The sequence below is a fragment of the Cenococcum geophilum genome, assembly GCF_001692895.1.
Source record: "Cenococcum geophilum 1.58 unplaced genomic scaffold K441scaffold_22, whole genome shotgun sequence".
In the NCBI taxonomy this organism is placed as follows: Eukaryota; Fungi; Ascomycota; class Dothideomycetes; order Gloniales; family Gloniaceae; genus Cenococcum; species Cenococcum geophilum.
In genome coordinates this window covers 1,837,496-1,862,172 of record NW_027137580.1, presented here as the reverse complement: position 1 = coordinate 1,862,172, position 24,677 = coordinate 1,837,496, and the positions used below count along the sequence as shown (strand labels likewise).

The 24,677-nt window shown below is 35.9% G+C and overlaps 1 protein-coding gene across 1 annotated transcript; it reads right to left on the bottom strand.

The window, feature by feature from the left end:
* Window positions 1–5,776: 5,776 nt before the first annotated feature.
* Window positions 5,777–6,749, bottom strand: K441DRAFT_636805 (uncharacterized protein). Its single transcript, XM_067646491.1, has 2 exons — window positions 6,251–6,749; window positions 5,777–6,197 (listed from the first exon to the last, which is right to left on the bottom strand). The coding sequence occupies exons 1-2, from the start codon at window positions 6,627–6,629 to the stop codon at window positions 5,929–5,931; spliced, it is 648 nt and encodes a 215-aa protein (XP_067503908.1). The 5' UTR covers window positions 6,630–6,749; the 3' UTR covers window positions 5,777–5,928.
* Window positions 6,750–24,677: the final 17,928 nt, after the last annotated feature.

The window sequence follows — 24,677 nt, the reverse complement described above, 5'->3', positions numbered from 1 at the left end:
GGTTAAGGTATTTTAGTTATAGTAGCGTCTAGGTCTATAATAAGATCTTTATAGCTATCTAGTTATCTAGGTCTTATTTACGCCTTATAAGAGCGTCTATATAGTTTATAGCGCCTAGTCTATATATAATTAAGAAGTTAAACTAAGATAGGATATTTGCCTAGCGTACCTACCAGGCTATAAGGGCCTTAGTTATTGTAAAGTATTCTAAAGCCTTATAATCTAAAACTACCTTAATAGGCTTAGGGGTCCCCTCTAGCTATATACGCTAGTGCTAAAAGCTAGAGATAATAGCTAGCATTTCTTTGTTATAGATATAGTAGTTTAGCTTAGCATCTATTATAGTCTTTAAATAGTATATAATAGAGTACTATTCTCTATCCGGTTGCTTCTAGGAAAAAACACTAGCTATTACGCTGTCTAAGGTATTAGTTTCTAGTATTAAGGGCTATTTAAGGTTAAAATGGGTAAGTAGGAAAGCCGATACTAGCCGTTTTTTAAGCTTATTAAAGGCCTGCCTATATATAGCGTTAAAGTAAAAGGGCTAGTCTTTTCTAGTAAGACAGTTAAGAGGCTAGGTAATTATACTATAGTTCTTAATAAAGCGTTGGTAGAAGTTATAAAACCCTAAAAATAACTATACCCCCTTTATAGTCCGTAGGGGTACCTACTAGTTAATTACTGCCGTTTTCTCTAGGTTGGCTTTAATTCCGTCTATACTAATAATAAAACCTAAGTACTTTATACGCTTAATACTAAACTTTAACTTCTTAATATTAACCTAAAGGCTAGCCTTATAGAGCTATTATAGGACTTTATCCCTTAGCTCGTCAAAATTGGTCCTTATGGTATCGATAAGAGCCCACCAATCAAACCGGTCGAATTAAGCCGCCGTTCTCAGAAATACGAAGCCTTTGACTCGTTGAGAACAATGTTCCGCACAGACCACTTACACTAAGGACCTTGACGGGTTAAGGGATAAACGTACTCGTTATATTCTAGCTCGTTTTTAAAGTAAATTATAATATTATCTAAATAGGCCGTATAGAAGTCGTTAAGGTAGTTAAAGAGTATATTATTTATATACCGCTAGTACATAGCTAGTCCGTTAGTTAGTTTAAAAGGAAGTACTTTATATTTATACGTTCCGTAATAGGTCTAAAACGTAATAAGATTTTTAGACCTAGGGTTTATCCTAATTTAGTAGAAGGCTTAGCGGATATTAAGCTTTATAAAAACCTTAGCTCTACTTATTTAGGCTAGAGTCTTATTAAGTAGGGGTAGTAAATAGCGGTCCTTATGGATTATATTATTTAGCTTATAGTAGTTAATATAGAAGCGGAGTCCTCTATTTAGCTTTTTAATAAAAAGAATAAGTAAAGTAAAAGGGGCTTAGCTAGGCTTAATAAAGCCCTTATTTAGGTTATTAATAAAATACTACTTTATGGCCTGCAATTCGGTAATAGACTACTTATAAAGGGGGCTAAAGCTAAGGGTATTTTCCTTGCCCTACTTAATCTCGATCTTATAGTTATATAGTTAGTAAGGTAGAAGTATATTAGACGCTGCTTTGGAGAATACGTCCTTAAATTTCTAGTGTTAATAGGATAGCTTTTATTCTACTAGTTTCTTATCTATAAGCTTATTTTCTTATCCGCTAAGCTCGCTTTCCTTTTCCTTAATTATTTAATTAATTTTGTATAAGCTAGTTATAAAGGCGACAGTATTAGGCTAAACTAAGTTTTGGTAGAATTTTACGGCACTAATATAGCAGATATTAACTAGTGGAAGATCCGCTGATTTCTTTATAGATATCTATTAGTTCGTATTTTGCGGTATAGTATTTATAGTCTTCCTTAGCTTACGTTCTATTTTCCGTAGATTATCTTTCCTATCTATTAGTTTAGTATAGCGTCTAATATTCCTAGCTTTCCTTTATAGCTATATAGGGCCTAAGTCCTCTATAGTTAACTTAGCTAGGTTACTACTAGCTTCCTAGGTCTTTAGTATAGGTGGCGTACTATAGCTAGTCTAGGGGCGGTATAGTATACGGATCTATTATAGGTTAAGCTATATATCTTTTTTAAAGGTCTCGTCTCTACGTATAGCATCTACCTAGTAAATAGTATTAATTTAGGGCCGTATAAGGTTTTCTATTATAATGCTGATTTCTTTTATAAAAGAAGGGTTAGGGGTAGGGTTTTGGGCTGAATAAGCCGCCTACTTCGTATATTAAGCTATAAGCCTAAATAGGCTAGCTATTTTCTTCTTAAGATTATATTATAGCTTTCCAGGTCTATAATAAGGAAGGGGATATTATACTACCTTTATCTATTAACGCGGAGGTAAATTCGCATAATAGTTATAATAGGTGGCCCTATTTATCCATTATACCTATAAATAAGAATTAGTTTAGGCAGTTCTTTAATAGGTGTATTTAAAAAGTTAGCCAGCTTTACGGTATATTAAGTATCTATTAAGATAAAAGTATTTACTCTAGAGTTATCTAAAGTAAAGGTTAAAACTTAATATCTATTACAAAATAAGTATAAGGGATAGTGCAGCTTTTTTTACTAATTAGCTGACCTAGATTAATATGTAATATATTAATCCCTTTTAACCCTAAAATGGAGTCTTCCTTTAGGGTTTCTCTTTTTCTAACTCTGTACTATCCTCCTGGATTAATAGAACCTCGTCCGTTTTTTTGTTTATTAGGCAATTCTTTATATAGTGGCCTTTCTAACTATATAAAAAGTAAGCTCCTTAATTACTAAGGGCCTGTCTTTAGGGGTTACTATATATAGGCCGAGTATACGCTAAACTCGTAATAAAACTAGCCGTACGGCTAGCTGCTAAATTAATAGCGGGCTATATAGCTAGTATTATAGGAGTTACTAATCGCGTTAGGGCACTACAGGCCGTTCTTATAGTGGTTTGGTTTAGAGAGTTTTAGGCTTTATACCATTCAGCTTATACGTTAATTTAATAGAGGCCTTAGTTAATAGCTAAGCACTAGTCTATAAGTTCCTTTAGCATCTATATAGTAGTAAAAACTAGTAATATAGCTCGTTATAGGTCTAGGGTAAGCTTATTAAATAGGTTTAGTATTAGATCTTTCTAGGGAATTTAAGCTTAGCTAGCTAGGTATAGAAAGCGGGTCTAAAAGGCTAAAAAGGTCTTCGTTATTTTTATATTTAGGCATTTATAATTAAGGCGGGCGTTTTATACCTTAAAGGGGTCCTTATAAATAGAAGATAGGTAGTTAATTATCTCTTCTTTAAAGAGGAAGGGATCTGCTAAGTCCTATACATATCGCGGACGTAGGTACGTCTATACGTCTTTACCGGTACGGCTAAAAACGTAGGCCATTTTAGCTCTAGTAGTAGGGAAGTCGTCCGTATTAACTTTAAGCTTATTCTATAGTTAAAGCTTCTAATTATTAAATATAAGATTGGTTCTATTAGTAAGTAATAGGAGGCCCGCAACCTTTACAGACCGCAATAATACTAATACTATATATTAGGCTAGAGCCTTAAGGGCTATAGCAAGTCTCTAGGTATCTAATAACTCCTTACTAGGCATAGGGGGTTCTCTAGCTTTAAATAGCTCTTAAAGTCGTTTAATTTTAGCATTAGCTGCTATAAGCCCCACCTAAAAGTTTAAGTTAGTTACTATTTTACTATTAGAGGTATTTAAGGGTCCTATAGCTGCTTTACCAGCTACTATATTTCTTAGCATAGTAGTATAGTTATTAGGATAACTTTTAATAGAATTCTATAGGGGTTCTAGTCTATACATATTTTATAAATCTTATTATTCTTTTCTATTTTTCTAATTCTATTCTATTCTTTAAGTTCTAGTAATAGTCTTTAGGTCTACTTCTATGTTTTATTCTTATTTATAGTCCGTAAATATTTTTAGGTTCCTTCTTAGGAAGCAGAGTAAATAAGCTTTAGATAATATTAGCGGCTTAATTAATTAAGGTATAAGTATAGCAAGAGGGACGCGCAAGCCTATATAATTGGTAGTCTATAAATAAGGATCTAAAGCTAGAGAAAGAAAAAGGGAAGAAGGGTAGCGCCGCTTAAGGTTTTATGCGATTATCTAGTTACGTAACTACGACTGTCTAAAACAGTAAGAAACTGTCTACGATTGTCTACTATAATCCACCACCACAATCTACCGTTTTCTACTAGCGCCGTAATACCTCTGGTACTCCTTATAGCGAAAAAGGAAGTCCTTTTATAGGGGGTATAGCGGGAACTGCTTATATAGGATTACTAAGTCCTATAATAGGATTACCTAAGCATATAGAGGAGGTGTAGAAATCCTAAACCCTTAAGGTTAAGCTATATAACTTTATTATCGGTCCTCTCTAGGTAGTAGGTCTCTATATATTTTAGCTAAACGTTAGTCTTAGGCCATATCTTTAAGTAAAGATCCTCCTTTAGTACCTCTCGCGCGTAGGGAAGAAAGTAGCCCTTTCCTTCCTTTAGGAAGCCAGTAATCGACTATATAAACGCATAGGGTAAATAGCTAAGGTAGGCTCCCGCTATCGCGTCTGTATTCTAGTATCTAGCCTATCTAATTTAGGTCTCCTTAACGCCGCTAAGCTTAGTATACCAGACGCTCTGCTTATAGGCGCTATAGGTCTTCTCCTTTAAGTAAATCCTTACCCCCTAAAATATCTTTTTATTCTATTTAAACTGCGTATAATAGCTTAACGGCCGTTATAGTACTTTAATACTACTAAGAGCTTTGTCCCCCACAGCGGTAGTAAGGCCTTAACTTTTAACTACTACGCGTAAAGCTCGGTAATAGTAGAGATATAGCTATTTATAACTAAGTATTAGACCGTCTTATTAAATAGGGCGTCTAGGGCCTCCTCGTCCTATATCTCCCCTTTCTCCTCTACGGCTATAGCTACGGCTACCCTTACGGCCGCCTATACGGCCGCCTTCCCCTCTAGGTGCCCTCCCGCTCGCTATCTTTCTACATCTCTTTCCGTTTTAACTTCCGTTTTTAATAGCCAGCGGCCTATAATTATTGGTTAATAGCTTACTGCTCTAAAAATAAGTAAAGCTTATCTTCTGTTACCCGGGCGCCGTCTATATTGCCTTTTAGTTTCGCGTACTAGTCTTCCCACTCTTTCTACTTTGGCTTGTATGTCCTTATAGTATTATTTAAGCGCTAGGCCTTATAAATATCGTATAGCCGTGCTGTCTGGGCCTTAAATTCGCTCTGGAGGCTATAGGAGGAGGAGGCTAGGGGGGCTTCCGTTAACCGTAAAGTAGACCATAGGGTAAGGAGATTCTTAAAAGACTCTATATCCGTAAGAGGTAAGGGGGAAAACACGTAAGCATGGCGCGAGTGGATAAAGCTACCGAACGCGTAAATATTAAAGGAGAAGAAGAAGAGGGCTCTATATTATACAATTAGAATTACGGTAGGCCTTTCTATATAAAATCAGAAGCCCCGCGCGAGCCATCGCGGGCACGAGAACAGGAGAGGGTTGGAAAATGGATTGTTGAGGCGACGGTGAGGTCGAAGGCGCGCTGAGGCCCTCCATACTAACCTAGTACTAACCTAGGCCTCAAAAACGCGTCCAAAAAGTAGGGGCCACCACCCAAGGGGGGGGGTGATATTTGGACGATATGTCGCGGACCTTGGGGGCTCGTGCGTTACCCGAGGTTATGCCAAGCCTAACCCGGACCTCCGATACGTGATAGCTATTGGTAAAGCTAGTATATAAACCCCTTCACATATATACTTAAGCCTCACGCGTAAATCAAGTAATTGCTAATGATAAAGTTGATTAACTGAAGTTGAAACCTCCATGTTTTTGGCGCGGGAAAATGGGGGGAAATCATGCCAAGGAGAGCGGGAATTTACGCATACGACAAATCCTTATACTTCAGCACTGCTCTCCTACTCCTCCATTTCAGTGGTCAATGATCTCGGCATTCGTACCATGCAGGTATGGGTCTCCCGAACTTCAATATCAGAGTCTGAGAACTCGTACACAACTTCTTTCGCCGGTTTAAAACCAAAATGCTCATACAGCAGTTTACCATCTGGGCTGGCATCAATATATGCCTCGAGGCCGTCCCTATCCATCTGCTCAATCCCCCACCGCATCAATAGGCTCGCCGCGCCGCACCGTCGATGGTCTGGATGAGTTACCATATTCCCCAGCTCTTGACCTTGTCAGCAGTCGCTCAAATTGCAGCGTCGGAGCTATGCGACGTACTCCAGTATGGCTTAGCACCCATAATCTGATTTCCAGTGCCCAGATAGGTCCGCAAAATTGCCGCCAGCGCCGGCGGAGCATCATTCGGGATATCTAATTTCTCTAACTCCTCCGGCGTCTTCGCCCGCTGGAAGTTCCACTGGGCGACTGCGACAATCTCGCCAGTGTCGGTGTCGCAAACCTTGATCTTATGGAAGTCCTTCTTCTCGTGCAGGCTCTTACGCACCTTTGCAACGAGAGCTGCGATGTCGGCTGGTGGTGAGTCAACATCGCAGCCATGGAAGATAAGTGCGACAGGATCACCATGGAAGCCGGCGAGCTCGACGCGCACGTATTCTTCAATGTCGGAGTCCTCGACTTTGGAAAGTTCTAACGGCATACTTTAGTGCAACTAAAAACGCTTAATTATATCAGAGCGGTCGGCTGTAAATGTAGTAGAGTATTCCTGCCTTGACCGGTTTAGAAGGTCTACTGGATTTATATGTGGAGTGCTAAAAATAATTTTTGGAAGCGGGGTCAACGGGCCCCAGTTAAATTATGCTCGTTAGGAGGTAAGTAAGCAGTAGCAGGGTATCCAATCCGTAGCTCAAACATGACATGCACGAATATATCAAACCTAGATAGTGGTAAGATTGTTAAATATCTCTACTAGGTTAAATAAGTTATAAGGTGTCTCATTTCGGTTCGTACAGGCCAGTTTAGTATTTGTTTTACGACATCTTAGTTTTCTATATATAAACCACATAAGGGTTACTTTACCTAGCTGATCGTCTATTTTTATAAAGTCATGCTATTAAACCTAGAGTTAATTCCTAAAGAGTTATCTCCTAGTAGAGCAATTACCTAATTAAAAGTAGCATTGTTATTATTATTCTATGCTAAAAATATAACGCAGAAACCTAAGCTTTGTGTTTTCCGTATCATTTTTAAAAGGCTTTAGATCTTACGTTTTAACAATAGATAGGGGACGAAAATTATAACTAGCATACCTTAGTTAAGCTAGTTAGTAAGATAAAACCCAACTTAATAGAAATATACTTTGAAAAGCTACTATAAAATGATTATTAAATATATATTTTAAAAAGGCTATAATAGGACTAGCCTGGATGCAATAAGGACGCCTTTATAAAACACTTAACAATTAAATTCTATTGAAGCCTATGCACGTATTACGGCTACCCCTATTTATTAACCACATTAACTTTAATCTATTAAGTTTTTTTTATCTAATCATCTTATTATTCACAAAGTTTATACAGCTTAGCTTTAATAGAATCTTAGGTCCTTTAAAGCTGACTTAAAGTACCTTACTCCTTTATAAAAGCTAAGTAGAAAATTGTAATATATAATATTAATAAGAATAAGCTAGTAGAGGACCGGCTTAAGGTTATAAAAAAGGACGTATTATATATTAAATAAGGTAGATTAAGTTCTATAATTAATTAAACAATTTAATTAGTAATTATTTAGTATATGTTACGGTGCTGTTACAGACCCTAGTTAGGGGCTTAGCTAGAGCCTTAGCGCCATATATATAGACATGTCCTTTCCTTAACCTTCTTTTAGTCCTCATTTTGGAATTCTAGTTCACTGGCTACTAATAGATTCTATTCTTTTAACTAAACCCTTATAGTCTAGAGACCTAGTTAAAGGTAGAAGAGAAAGGCTTTAAAGATAATAAGATATACGCTATAGTAAAGGCTTAATTAGCCTTTAAGTTTTAATATTAGAGGTATAGAGATATAGAGAGTTAAGGGTAGTTACTTAGTTATTATCTACTAGATAGAGGTTAGTAAGATAATATAAGTATAAAGGGAGCCTATAACCTTCGTATTTGCTTACTATCTATCTTATCTTTAATATAAGCTTCCTTACCTGCTTCTATCTATATATTTAGCATATTAGTAGACCTTTATAACCATTTATCTATATATAGCCTTTAATATAGTAGTTAGTTCGCGTTTTATATGGTTAAATTATAGGTAGTAGGACTTTAGTAATAACATAGGTAGTAATTTTAATTTATTTTAATATTTCTATAACCAGACCTAATACTAAGTTAATATTGCCTATACTTTAGCAAGTTTAACCACTTAATATCTTACTTATTTGGGCCTATTCACTAACTGCCTATAATAAAATTTTAGGCTAGTTATATATAGAAGTGGCAATAGATTTAAGAGAAGGGTCTAATATTTAAAAGGTCTTCTTACTAATAATATAGGCGTTAATTATAGCTATATTAAGTATTTAGAAAAATAAGAGTATCTAGATAGATAGAGTAATGATCTAAGTAATATAGTAGTAGCTCTAAAGCTAATTATAAGTATTAACGCCGCCTATTTAGTTATTATAATTAATAGAGAGCCTAAGAAGTATTAAGTTCCTAATAAGATTATCGCCTTTTTAAGATATAAACTATATACTTATTATTATATAAGCTTATATAAAATACTACGATAGCTTAATAAATAGACTAGGTATTTAAGTTAAGCAAGTAACAAATGCTAGACAATAAAGTATATACTTAATAGATTAACTCTAATTAATTCTAAGATTTACTAAAAAGAGAGAACTATTTAGGAAAGGGTTATAAGTTATTAAATATATATCTGAACTTTTAAGAAATCTCTTTATATATAATATATATATTATCCATATATATTATATACTGTCTTTATACTTAAGTCTTTAATTAGGCCGGGCGCCCTAAGGCCCTAATATAGAAGGGAAAAAAATCGGAGCCTATAAAAACCTGGCAAAACCTAGCAGAATTTAATAGAAATTATAAATATTATAGCTACCCTTTCTACTTTATTCCTAACAAAGCCTAAGGGTAGACTCTTTTTTAGAAAGGGAGGGTAATATTATAGTACTGGTAGAATTTGGTAGAACTTAGTAAAGAGATACGGTTATATAACTAGAGGGCTGTATAAAAGAACCCTACTTTAAATAGCGCTGCTCTTATTCTTTTCCTTTCCTTTTTCTAGCTTTAGATCCTTATTTATAGACTACTAATCGTATAGGCTTACGCGCGTTACATTACCGTACTAGTGCCTCGATTAATTAAGTCGCTAATAGTAACTAAACGTTATATCAAAATAGCTTATTATAGTATAGGTTAAGCCTTATTACTACTATAGTAGTTCTAAAAGAATACTCTTAATATAAAGAGGCCTTAAGGCGGTTACCCGGTAGCTTATTAGCTAGAGTGTCCTAAGCCAGCTTAAGGTTGTAAAGGAAATAGTAAAGGGAGGTAAGACGGTAGATAAGTGCCCCCTAGAGGCTCTATATTAGGAGAGTAAAGTTTAAAATACTAGCGTGTTTATAGGCTTACTACGGCAGTAGCAGTTACTAGGAGGATTGAAAGTGAAGATATAAAGAGCTATAGGCGACTTATAGCTAACTATAGGTAACTTATAGGCGACTTATAGGCGCTATATAGGCGAGGCCTAAAGGTAGAGAGATAGAATATAGGGTTTTCTTATAGAGTTTTCTCCCTATATATATATAAAGTATAGTCCACGTATACCTAATAGGGATTTAAATTAGACGTTAAGCAATAAATAAATTAATAATAATAATAATAATAATAATAATAATAATAATAATAATATAAGGGCATTAAAAAACTTTACGGTAGATTTAAAGATATAATCTAAATTTTATCTAAATTTAGGAATATAACTCTTATAAAGAAAAGAAAAGAATAACGCGAGAATCTTATAATTAAATAGTTAGGGATCTTGGCGGTCAATACGTATAGATATACGCATGTAGTTTTTAACGGACTTTAGTAGAATTTAATTGTGAGGTGATAAGCTCCGCACCACTCAGCCACACAAACCCACAAAAGGTAAACGAGTGACTGGCTTGATGCTAGGCACGGCTGTGCGGAACAATACATATAGGCGAGGTGACTTCGTCACCTGACATTAATTAATTTAGGAGAACTTGCAAGAAGTCGATTAAGCCAGTAGAATTTAGTAGAATTCAGTTAAAGCGTTAAGTATTATCTGTCGAGTATTTTACTAAGACATTCTCACTATAACTAGGCTAGTCCCATTATAGTAGCAGCGGCGGTAATAAGGTAGTTAATTAAAATAGTAGAGGCTCTATGTCACGGGACACCCCTATAACACCTTACACACGTCCACCTATTTCTACCGACTTAGCAATTAAAGACTAACCGTAGAATGGCAATCTGATGGCAATCTAACGGCAATCTACGGCATTCTGCTATATTCTGCCAAGTTCTACCAGGACTATGACCTAAACCCTATTTTGCCTATACACATATTAACCAAGTAACTAAGTTAACGATATATGCCCCTTCTCCCCGTTTTCCTACCTTCTTTTCTTATATAATGTCTTAACCTCCTTATATAGTTTATGTATATAGCTTAATAATATCTACCTTGCTATATATTATCGTCGCTTATACTTACTCCATAACACTATATTACGTTAACTACCTATACTACTATCGATATACAGAACGAACCTAAAGCCCCTATAACGGCCGCTAGTATTATATCCGTACTCTAAGAATAATTAGTAGGGATATAGAAGTCTTTTATAGACGCCCTTAAATAGAACTAAGCTACGTTAAATTAATAATAAGCCGAATAAGAAGCACGATACTAGTAATTAATTAAGGACCTTTAAGAAGAAGTCCGCGCCCTTAAGATGCCTACGCTAGGACCTTAAGACTAAACGCTATCTCCGGAAATGAATACGCGGAACGCGAGCCCTAAACCCATAGTAGCTACTTACCCTAAGCCAACTACTACACCAAAACAATCTGAATGACTACTAGATCCTTTAGTATTTACTAGTAAATAATAAGAGCTCCAATTATTTTTAAGCTAGCTTAAAAATAAGCTAACTAGTAACGCCGACCGTTACCTAATTAAAACTAACCAACTCTATTACGCCCTAAGTTAACTAGGAGGAGATATAGCTAACCTTATTAAACCGCTTTAGCTAAACTTAGTGCAAAGCCTAGTTATACTTCTTAAAGCTATGTATAGTAACCTAAACCGCCAAGCTACTACTTAAAGAAAGATAAACTATATAACTTAAGGAACGAAAAGTTTCCTAGTATACTTCTCTGAATTTAACTGTTATATAAAGGAAATAGGCTGGAACAACTCTATACTAATTAACAGCCTTATTAAATCCCTAAGCCCTAAACTAAAAACCTCCCTAATAAGCGTAGACCTACCGGGAGCCCTTAATGCCTGCGTAAACGTTATTAATAAATAATATAATAATATACTACGCCTAATACTAAAGCCCGCTCTATAATATAATACGGTAACCCTATAAACGTTTACTAAGTTATTATCTCAGCCTAAGCACCCTAACGCTATGGATATTGATACTAGGACTCTAGGGTACGCCCTACTAGGGTCCTTTAAACAAGAATAACGTATTAAGCTAGGCCTCTGCTTTAAATATAGAAGTAGCTCTTACCTCTTTAACTACTACTCCGTCCCTATACCTAAATATAAATTACAAACAGCTAATACTAGCAGCCGTTTACCGCATTAATCTTCTGGTTACCGTCCCTAATTTCCACCTAGTTCTAGCCCTATATCTAGTAAGCACTATTTATAAGGACGAAGCTACAGCCGACGTCCTATAAGAACCCTACCCTAATTGCCTCTAAAAGGAAGGTCCTGGAGCTAAGTCGCTCTTTAGGACGGCTCTGCTATAGGATCTCATTAAACGCATTTAACGTCATAAACTTTAACTCTTAGGACCGTAGCATAACTATTAACTGCCGTCTTTAGCAGAATAGTTAATAGGCTAATGCTTAAATCCTAATTAACACAGAAGCTAGCGGCATAGGATTTATTAATAAGATCTTTGTATAAGATAATGGTTTTACCCTAGCCCCCCTTAACCGGCATATTAACGTATTTAGATTTAATGGTAAACGTACCGTCTTAGGCTGTATTACCTATATAGTATTCCTAAGACTTTAATACCTAAACTACGAAGAATTAATTAAACTTTTTGTTACTACCCTAGGTTACTTGGTAATCCTTAAATAACCCTAGATAAAGCTATATAAGGTAACTATTAATTAGAATAACCTTAAGCTTCTATTTACCGCCTCCTGTTATAAGTAGAAGTGCCTTATAACTTACTACTTAAACTTAGAACTGAAATCTAAAAAATCCACCATAATCTATTAGTCTAAAATTTCTACGACTATCTACCCCGTACCTAAGGAATTTACTAGATTCCACTAACCTAGGAACTTTACTAAATTCTACCAATGATCCGAAAACTCTACTGAATTCCATAAGTTATTACTAAGCACTACACCGCCCCAAGCTAAGCAAAAGCTTAAGCTCTATATACGAAAATACTAGAAAGACTAGTATTCCACTATAAAAAGGATTCTTAAAGAACCTAAACCTAAATCTAATACTAACTCTATACCTAATACCGAACCTAAACCTAAATAAGAAACTATAGACAATCCGAGCAAGCTCGGCATCCTAGATATCCGCATAATTAGAGCTACCCTGCTAGTGCAACTTGCTAAGAAACCTGAGCATACGATCTTCGCTATTACAATAGCCGATATTAAGAAGGCCTTAGCACTAAAGAAGCACACTAACCCTGCCACGAAGGTACTAATAGAGTATTATCATCGCCTAGATGCATTCTTATAAAGGGAAGCTAATAAGCTACTAGAACACCAATTATACAACTATAAGATTATACTTAAAAAAGGAAAGTAGCCTGGATTTAGACCCTTATATGGGATATCCTAAAATAAACTCTAAGTACTATAAAAGTATTTAAACGAGAACCTAAGTAAAGAATTTATTAGAGTAAGCTTATCGCCTATAGCCGTACTAGTGATCTTTATTAAGAAACCTAGCGGCGGTTTGCGCTTCTATGTAGACTACTAAGCTCTTAACGCCATTACCGTTAAGAACTAATATCCAATCCCGTTAATATAAGAGACGCTAAACCGACTAAGTAAGGCTTATTACTATACGAAGCTTAATATTATCTCTACATTTAACCGTCTCCGTATTATAAAAGGGGATAAATAGCTTACTATATTTCGTACCCAATATAGACTATTTAAGTACTTAGTAATACCCTTTAGCCTCGTAAACGCTCTAAGCTTATTTTAACATTATATAAACAACACCCTACGCCCCTACCTAGACATCTTCTATACTGCTTATATTAACGATATCCTAATATATAGTAATAACCTAACTAAATATTGGAAATACGTTAACCTTATTCTATAAGCCCTACACGAAGCTAGTTTATAATTAGATGTAGATAAATATAAGTTCTATAAAACGGAAGTCCTATACCTTAGACTCCTTATTTCTATAAATAGTATATAAATGGACCTAAAGAAAATTAAAGCAATTATAAACTAGCAAGAACCCGAGAACGTTAAGGACGTAAGAGCCTTTATAGGATTTGCTAATTTCTACTAACGGTTTATTAATAACTTCTTCGCCCTAGCTTTACCCCTTATAGCTTTAACCTAAAAGGATAAAGTTTTTATCTTTAATAAGGAATATAAGAATGCCTTTACCTATCTAAAGGTTATATTTACTACTACGCCTATACTCTAATACTTTAACCTAAACTAAATAAGTGTTATAAAAGCCAACTTATCTAACTACGTTACTAGAGGCATCCTGTCTTAATATAACGAGGATAGAGTATTATACCCCGTAGTATACTTTTTAAAACGACTAAGCCTAGCCGAATGCAACTACAAGATCTATAATAAGGAATTATTAGCTATTATTAGATATTTTAAATAATGGCGACCTAAACTAGAAGGCGCTGGATTTCTAATTAAGGTCCTTAGCGACTATAAGAACCTATAGTACTTTATAACCACAAAACAGCTAAGTTATTATTAGGCCCACTGGTTAGAATATCTATTTCGTTTCCAATTCTTAATTATATACCGCCTAGGCGTCTAAGGCTAGAAGCCTAATACCCTAACCTAACGCTCGTAAGACGCGCTAGCCCTAAAAGAAGCGCGCTTTTACCAAAATTAGACCCTACTTCGCCCTAAACTATTTAACCCTTTTATTAAAGATTTTATAGTATACGTCCTTAAAATAACTAATTAATTAATTAAACAGATTATAGTTAATAAATACCTAAATAACGAGTTTATCTAAGAGACGCTTAAGCTAATATAAGATGGCATTAGACGCTCTAAAAAGATTTCTCTAAGTAAATATAAAGCCTATAAAAACCGCTTATATTACCAGAACCATCTAGTTATCCCTAATTATAATAAGCTTAAGCTTAAACTCCTTAAACACGTATATAATCTATCTGTCGCTAGCTACTTAGGCTAAGGGAAGACCCTAGAACTACTTTAACGGGAGTATTATTAGCTAAATATATATAATATAACACAAAGGTACGTCTCTAGCTGTTACACCTACTAATAAGCTAAGGCCTCGCATAAGATATATAACGGCCTTTTAAAGCCACTACCTATTCTAGACCGAAGATAGAAGGATATCTTAATTGACTTTATTATTAACTTTCCTAAGAGTAGAGGCTGTATAAATATTATAGTAGTTATAGACCGACTATCTAAAATAAGATACTTAATCGCCTGCCCTAATATGTTAACGCCTACTATTGCCTAACTATTCCTAGATTATATATAGAAACTCTATAAACTCTCTAAAACAATTATCTCTAATAAAGGCAGCTAGTTTATCTTGGTATTCTAGAAAGAACTAACTACTTAACTCCGTATTAAAGTACTATTATTTACCACGTATTATCTAGAAACGGATAGCTAAACGGAACGCGTAAATACTATAATGGAATAGTATATTCGGATATATACGTTATATTTATAGGATAACTGGATTAACTAGCTTATATTTACTAAGTTTACTATAAATAATTCCGTCTTAGAAACTATAAAAGTCTTCCCGTTCCTAGCTAATTACGGCTAGCACCTACAAATGGGTTTTAAACCCTTTAGTAATATTCCTTACCCCGCTTATTACGCCTTATAAGTTATAGAAGTAAATAAATTTATAAAGAAAATGGAGGAACTATAATAGTTCCTTACTAATGAGATAATATAGGCTTAATCTATCTATAAAGCCGCAGCGAATAAGAAACGAACCCTAGCACTAGCCTACTAAATTAGTAATTTTGTCTGGCTAAATATAAGAAATCTAAATACAAAACGACCTACTAAGAAACTTAATTGGAAAAACGCTGGCCCTTATAAGGTTAAAAAGGTTATCTCTTCTTATACCTACCGACTAAAGCTCCCTAATACGGTTAAAATCCACCCCGTATTCTATACGTTAGTCCTTCACCCTACTACCCCTATATTAGACGCCCTGCCTAGATAAATATAAGAACCTCCCCTACTAGTTAAAGTAGATGGTAAGAACGAGTACTTTATTAAAAGAATTAATGATATTAAGTACGATAAATGGAAACGCTAATATATATATCTTACGAAATGGAGAGGCTTTACTAAGTCCTTATAGGAACCAGTTAACTCTATAGGACTTATATAAGCTGCAGAAGACTTTTATAAACTCCACCTAGAACTACTACAGCCCTATCTTGCAAAAGCTCGAGTTTAAAGGGGGGGTACTGTTATAGGATACCCCCGTAACACCTTGCACACGTCCACCTATTTCTACCAACTTAGCAATTAGAGACTAACCGTAAAATAGCAATCTAATGGCAATCTAACGGCAATCTACGGCATTCTACTATATTCTGCCAAGGCCGTCAAAATCGGACTCTGCACCTGTACGTGGTGACGGCTACGAACCTGGTCTTCGAAGTTCAGATCCAGAGCCAACGCAGAGACGTCGCACAGCGTGCGGACAGGACCTGTGGTGGTTGTAGGCGTTAAGGGCGGTGGTGAAAAATTTTCAGATGGTGAGATCTTGAAAACCACTACTGTTGGCTCTCTACAGTACGATGACTACTACATTCTCCTATCCAGGGCACCTATACGATCCAACATGGATACATAGTATTCGATATCACCCCCCGTCCCCTAGTGGAAAGTATTAACGACCTTATATTAACGAATAAGCAAACGCGAATAAACAAACGAACGAGCAAATATACGGCCCCTCCTAACCCCTAGGGCGATCGCCCGCGGAGCATGCGGTCACTCGCCGTACTACTATAATACTACTGAAAGCGGCAGCTGGATAACCCCGTACGGTTTTCCTTATCTCCTCTTAACGGAGTAGTACCCTTAGAGAGGGCCTAGTGACTAGGGCCTAGGCACAAAAGATACCTAAATACACACACATACACACATCCCGCTTTTATCTTTCAGTTTTAGGATAGTAGATTAGATAAATCCCCCTTACGCCTTTAATAGGCCTTAGGGGGGGGGGAGGCATAGCGTATATGGTAATAGTTAACAAGAGACAGTATACAGGGTGTGACGGCGCTGGAGCGCGTCACCTAGTCAGGGGTTCGCTTAAGACTTGGCGTGTGTATATAGACGTGGCCTCACGACCTTCTCTTGCTCCTTAGCTTAATATCTTCGTAATACAGCATTCGTTCGCTTGATCTTGCAAGCATTCGTTCAAGTCTCTGTTGAGACATTTGTTCGATGGTTCGAGCCGTCACACAGGGGTGGTTAAGATATGGGGCACAACTACAAGCACACAGCAATCGATCGGCAAGGCCTAGCTAGGACGTAGTAAACCCTAGCTTTGGATAAGCTAGAGAAGGAAGTAGTGGTTCCTAAGGAGTTCGAAACATCCAAGGAGGAGGACGAGCTGTAGGCCTGCAGGGCCGCTGCTCGTGCAGGCATAGCAATTCGGGGTTTTTCATCCTACTAAGGTGGCTCATAGGGTTTTTCCTCCCCCCAATAGCAAGGGGTTTTTCCTGTTAATATTACTTTCCCCTTATGTACGGAGTAGTCTACGTAGGCCTAGATAGGATCCGTATTAGACGTTAATTAAAGAATCTACTACTACTATATTCTGCCAAGTTCTACTAAATTTTGCTGAGTTCTGCTAGGACTACAACCTAAACCCTATTCTGCCTATATATATGTTAACTAAGCAACTAAGTTAACAATATATGCCCCTTCTCCCCGTTTTCCTACTTTCTTTCCTTACGTAACGTCTTGACCTCCTTACACAGTTTATGTATATAGCTTAATAATATCTACCTTGCTATATATTATCGTCACTTATACTTACTCCGTGACACTTTAATTATTTAGTTAATTATTTAATTAATTAGGACTCTATATATAATGAAGCCTTATAAAAAATACTACGGTGGACTTGCTAATAGACTAGGTATATAGATATAAAATAGTTAATAATGTAAATATAATTAGTGGAGTAGGTTACCCGTGCCGCTGTCGCGATCTACTTACCTCATTACCGAGGTAAGTGCCGGCCAGCTCAACGAGTAGAGCCCACCTCAACGTCAGATTTGCTAAGACCATGATTTTGAAGCCGCAGGGCTCTACTAAAAAGTCGAATATTTAGAATCTTGTAGTGTAGTACTGGTTTCTTAATGGAAGGAGTCTCTATATACAATAGATTAAGGCTCTAGCCGCCTTATGGCGTCCTAAAGAAGCTACTTCGCAGTTGCCCGTTCCTTCCTCAGTAATACACGTGCAGCTTTTAGAGCCTCCTTCTGCTCGCGCTTTTATATAATTAACTGTGCATTTGCTGTATATATAACCCCTCCCTTCTATATAACCTTTCTATTACCTTTTTAGCGTTGCTAACGAGCTCTAGTAACTGCTTGTGTATTTATAAGCTCGCGTTTAGCTTATAGTTGTGTATATATATTTACTAAACTACCTCTTACGAATTTTATAAAGATATCCATGGCCTCCTTATTATCTTTATATACCTCCTAAGCTAGCAGTAAAACTTTCTTCTAAACTATATATAAAGATCTTAGTGTATATAGTATAGATAGTGGCTTATAAGGTAGTAAAGGGGGGGGGAGAGGGAGGGGAGGTAGTAGGACGCGCCTCGCGCATAGAATTAAGGACGATTTAAGGGTTATAAGGAACGAGGCCTGCCTGCCGGAAGGCTAACTTAATTATACTCGATTTAAACGTTTGGCGATAAATTAATTTAATTACGTGGAGGAATTTAACTTTATTAAAGTTGGTGCAGCCTATTTATATCGCTTACTTAACTGCCTTACTATAGTGGTATTTATACGGCTGAAATATAACGACATTAAGAGGCTATAAAAGGTGGCTTGTATATAAAGGTAAGGTATATAGTATAATCTTTTAATTATCGTAATACTTAATAAACTCCTTTATAAGGTAAGAGCCGTAGCTATTAAAAATTAGGAGCCTATATGCACCTAGCTAGCGCTAAGAGCTATATACGTTAAAGTACTTAAGCTAATTAAAAGCTAATTTATTATTTAAATAGCCTATTTCTAATAGGCCTAATAGATAGTAGTTAGGAAGGGCTAAATTCTTAAACTACTAGTAGAGGAACTGTGCGCCCACAAGTATAATTATAGGTAGTAGATTAACTCCGTTACTACCTATTATTTCTATTAAAATAACTAGCTTGCGATTTATATCCGTAAAGATATAAGCTTTTTAATAAGGCTCCCTTATAATAATCTACTAGTCCTTACTAATACTAACGCGGAATCCTAACTTATTAAAGTTGTATATATCCGTAGGCATAACTATATACTTAATTATAATGTCGTGGTATTAATAAAACCACGCCTTAATATCCTTCGGCTCGTATACTACTGTACGCTTAAGCTCTATTATCTTCTACCTATGCTTATAGTACTCTAGGTAGCGGCTAAGTTAGCATTTAACAAAGTAAGAGCTAATAGGAGGTAGTAGCTAATCTGGATTTTCGTTAGCTTAATTTAAGATTTAATTTACTATAGAACGTATTATTAATAGTTAAGCGGCGGTATATAAGGAGTTTAGGTAATTAATATAGCTATAAAGAGCAAGGTTTTAATTATTAGTAAGCCTTCTACCTACTATAGGCCTCTTATAACACGATTAACGTCCTTTTTACCGAGCGTGGAGGCGTGATTTAGGAACACCGTATTAGCGCGCAGCCTCTACAATATTAGGCTTAGTAAACTCTTAAAGTTCTTTAAGAGCCTCCTAGATCTTATTTTTAACGCGAATATACTTAGTAGTTATAGCGTTAATAATATATAATAAGAATATTGATAGTATTTAGGTGTCTTGGCAAATCTGATGTTGAGGTGGGCTCTACTCGTTGAGCTGGCTGGCACTTACCTCGGTAACGAGGTAAGTAGATCGCGACAGCGGCACGGGTACCTAATAGATTAATTCTAATTATATTCTAAGATTTACTATAAAGAAGAGAACTATCTAGGTAGGGACTGTAATTCTTTTAGTATTTAATACTACGCCTAAGAAATATATTAAGTATATTAGTACGTCAATACGTTAGTATATCCTACATTTCTACGTTTCTATATTCCTATATTCTAAACTTATAACGTAATTACCTATATAACTTAGCTACCCCTTATCCTATAGCTTAATCGGTTTTAGCGCCTCCTATACTATCTTAACTAACCCATTTATATCTCTTTTTAGTAGTTGCACTATTATTAATGTAAGGTCCGTAATACTATATAAGGCTTACATCTATAGGCATTAAGTGATTAATTAATTGAATAAGGGCGAAGTGGATATTGTGGCTCTAAAACGTCAATTAGCGACACTTTTAATAATGTGCTAGCTGTGTACTAATTTCCTATATAGGCTAAATACTTGCCTACCTATACCCTTAACTGCCAGTTAAAGATACCTAATTGCCTAAAAAGGAGGGTGGGAAGGGGAGAGAGGTTAACTAATTTAATTTAACTATAATAACGTATAGTCGACTAATATTTAGATAGGGTATTAGGTAATATTATACTCTAAATATAATTAGAAGTGGTTACTTCTTTATTAAATAGGTAGGGATGTATTCTACTACTATAACGGCTAACTTTTTTTAAATATAGTTTATAAAAATCTATTTAAATAGTTAATTTTAACTATAAGCTTTAAGCTTTAAGATATCCAATTAACTAAACCTAAGATTTATAGTTTAAATTGTTTATATACTAAAATGTCTATTCTTAACTATTATATTTGGCAGTTATAAGAATAGGTTTCTTGCTCCATTTATTACTATTATTGGCGGTTTACTCTATGCTGTAATTAGGGTTATCCCTTAACCTATTAAAATTAGTCCTTACGGTATTAATAAGAGCCTACTAATTAAACCAGTGGAATTAAGCCGCCGTTCTAAGAAATACGAAGCCTTTGACTTTGTTAAGAACAATGTTCCGCATAGACTACTTACGCCAAGGACCTTGACGGGCTAAGGGATACTTTTGGTATTAATATTTTACCCTTTTCGCTCTATTCCAGAAGGGCTCTTTATTAAGACTTAGACGAGACTCCTACCGAATATATCTTAATTGCGAATTCGTAAGTAGGTAATGGCTTATTTATAGAATTTAAATATCTATATGTTCTTAGCTATTCCACATGGATTAGAAAAGATACTATTTGTAAAAACCTAACTATAGAAAGAATCGCTTGCGACTATTATTCCTAGATCGGCCTTACGTTAGCGAAGGTAGCGAGGTCTATAGGAATTCATACCATAATATATAATCGACGATTTCGGTGCATTGAGAACTATATCCGGTAATGCGGGTTAGGCCAAGACTAGATTTTTAAGAAGAGGAGCGCGTAATTAATTTTATATTGATTTTTAATATAGTTAATAATTTTAGATCTTTTCAATTTTTTTTAATATAATGCCCTTATACTTATCCTATAACGTAAGCGATAGAGTTATAACAGTTAGTATAGTTATAATAGTTTCTAATAAATTTCGTCTATATATAGCTTTAATATTCAAAACTAATATAGCTAAAAATTACAATAAGTAAATTGAAATAAACCGATATTAAATATCGGTTTTTTTTACTTAATTTATATTGGCCACTTTTAATTACTACGCATCTACCCCCTAATTAATATATATATACTACCTACTAAACAGGCCTAGATCTTTTTACTTTAAGTTAGAATATTATATATATTTAACTCATTTACACCTAAATTAACGCCTTATATTGCCTTACCTATTTATTTAAAAGTCTATAATTATAAAGTATCTATAATTGCCTAGTTAGCTTTATAAATTATATTAATAACTCTACTTAGCGAAAGCTCTTAGAATTTAAGCTAAATACTAGCTATATTACCTATAGGTAGGCGTGGACATAGGCGCGAGTATAGGCGTAGGAGTGCCTATAGAGGTAATAGTACCTAATCTAGTTCTTATAGTACCTTATAAAGTATCCTATAGTTTTATTAATTAACTTAAGATAATCTTAAAGGTATTATAAGTATTATAAATATTATATTTTAATACTTTAAATTTTATAATTTAGGTATAAATAAATTAAATATATACAATATTCTAACTTAAAGTAGAAAGGTTTAAGCCTATTTAGTAGGTAGTATATATATATTAATTAGGGAGTATAGAATTAGTAGTAGCCTAGTTAAATACCTATACTAAAAAAAATCAATATTGGATTTTATTAGATATTTTATTATATTTACGATATCGTAATCGTTTTAAAATGCGTTATTTTTGGCTATACTATTCCAAGCCGTTATAATATAGTGGTCCATACTTACTAAACCGCCGACCGCCCGAAATCTGAAATTTTCAGAACATCAAATTCCGAACGCCTTTACAATCGTCTCTACGAGCACCTTAATAAACAGACGCCTGCACGAATCCCTATAAAAGGGGGGTTAAGGGAGGCTCTGCTTACGGAGGCTCTGCGTACGAAGGCTTTGCGTATGGATGCTCTACGTACGGACGCTCTGCACGACGCCCTGCACGACACTCTGTATCGAAGACTGCATTGAAGACTCTGCGTACGAAGGCTCTGCGTATGGAGGCTCTACGTACGAAGGCTCTACGTACGGACGCTCTGCGCAACGCTCTACACGACGCTCTGCATCGATGACTCTGCATCGAAGACTGCGTACGAAGGCTCTGCGTATGGAGGCTCTACGTACGGAAGCTCTGCACGACGCTCTGCACGACGCTCTGCATCGAAGACTCAGACAGACTTGGGAACAAGCAAGCTGTCAAGCCCGCTTTGACTACTACGAGCACCTTGCACATCGTCACGGACCTTTAGAAGTGCTTTGCACGGGTGCACCTACCATATACTTGTCCATGCAGGCTTGACAGCTTGCTTATTCCCAAGTCTGATTGAAGACTCTGCGTATGGAGCCTCTACATACGGAGGCTCTGCACGACGCTCTGCACGACACTCTATATATAAAGACTCTGCATACGGAGGCTCCGCGTACGTAGCTTCGTGCAGAGCCTCCGTACGTAGAGTCTATACGCAGAGCCTTTATATGTAGAGCTCCGTACGCAGAGCGTCTGTATGTAGAGCCTTCATATGCAGAGCCTTCGTACGTAGAGCCTCTATACGTAGAGCCTCTATATGCAGAGCCTCCATATGTAGAGTCTTCGATGCAGAGCGTTGTGCAGAGCGTCGTGTAGAGTGTCGTACAGAGCTTCTGTACGTAAAGTCTCTATACGCAAAGCCTTTGTACGCAGAGTCTTCGATGTAGAGCGTCGTGCAGAGCGTTGTGCAGAGCGTCCGTATGTAGAGCCTCCATACGCAAAGCCTTCGTACGCAGAATCTTTTCGTACGCAGAGTCTCTAACGCAGAGCGTTGTGCAGAGCCTGTATGCAGAGCCTTCGTACGCAGAGTCTCTGTACGTAAAGTCCCTAATACAGAGCCCGGCGTAGAGCCTTATATAGAGCCTTACGCAGAGCACCTATACGTAGAGCCTTTGTATATAGAGCCTCCGTGCAAAGCTCTACGCGAAACTCTATACAGATATAGAGTTATAAACTTTAATATATAAAAACCTCCCCACCCACAACTAAATTCTAACAACAACAATGCTGCTAAATTCAGCTTATTAAGCTTTATATTTTATATCCTAAAAGAATATAGATAGAATGCGTAGTTAAAAGGTTATTAAGACACGAAAGCAGGGTGGGCGAAAATCAGTATCGATTAGATTGATACGATAAGCGATATCATATCATATCATATCATATCAATCGAATTTTTTGATCAACCCTACTAAATAAGCGACCATAGGGAATTCTACTAATATCCTTAACTTTCCTACCAATTCCTACCCTTTTTATTTATACTTTTTCTTATATAAGATACTATAAAATAAAATAAAAATAGTAAAAAAGAGAGGAGACCTAGTAGTTAAATTTTAGTAGCTTTTATCTATTCCTCATTATCCTCTAGTTCCACGATCCGATCTTTACCCTCTAGTGCTCCTGCCGCCGCCACTATAGGCTAAGAATTTTTATTGTACGATAAACATTAAGCTCCATGATCCCGCCACTTGCAATTTCCATAGCACCTACCATAGAACCCTAGGAGACTCCTATACTTAGTAAAGGGGTAAGGGCCCACCGGACAACGCGGAGTTGCCGTATAAGCCTTATAGAACTAGCATTAATTAGCTCTCTACCTTGTACGAGTAATATAGGTTACTTATAGTTGTATTTAGAGATCTACGGCTTTAAATTAGAATTACATTTATATATAAAGGCCTCCCTGTCCGCACTTGCTTCTCTAATATACCCCCTACCTAAGCCTCTACATTAATCGCCGGCAAAGCTTTTACCCTCTTCTGCTTATTCTAAGGCTAGTTAGTTATAGGTATATTGTATAGAGAGGAGAGTTTACTTATAGTATGGCAATATTGCCCAAGAATATCTTATACGGTAGAACGGGAAGTATACTAAATAATTATATTTCCTGATTCCCGATAAAGGACAACGTCGGTGGGATTTAAACTTATGATTTATTAAGTTTAAAGTTAGTATATATTTACCTATGCCACCTATACGCCTTTAGTGGTTACCTTTTGCCTAAAACTATTTTATTTATATATCTTATACCCTTCCCCTTAGTGTTGTATAATATATCTCTTATATACCTTTCTTTATATAACCACTATATTTCTTTTAAAATCCCACTTTGGTGCTAGCTCTTTATATACTCTATCTTCTTAAGGTTCTATAATCTAAGCTATATTCTTTCCCATAATACTATATAACGCCCTCCTGAAAATACTCTCTCTAGTTCGTCACTTATAGCTAGAATTAAAAGTACCTCTCTTGTAAAAAGGGAAAGCCGTGGCTAGCGCTTTATTTGTTATTCTTGAGACCACTACTAAAGTAGAGAAACTTTAATTTCGTACGGTGCTTTAGAGTAGTAGTTATTGTACTCATCCTAGTTTGCTGGTTGAGTAACC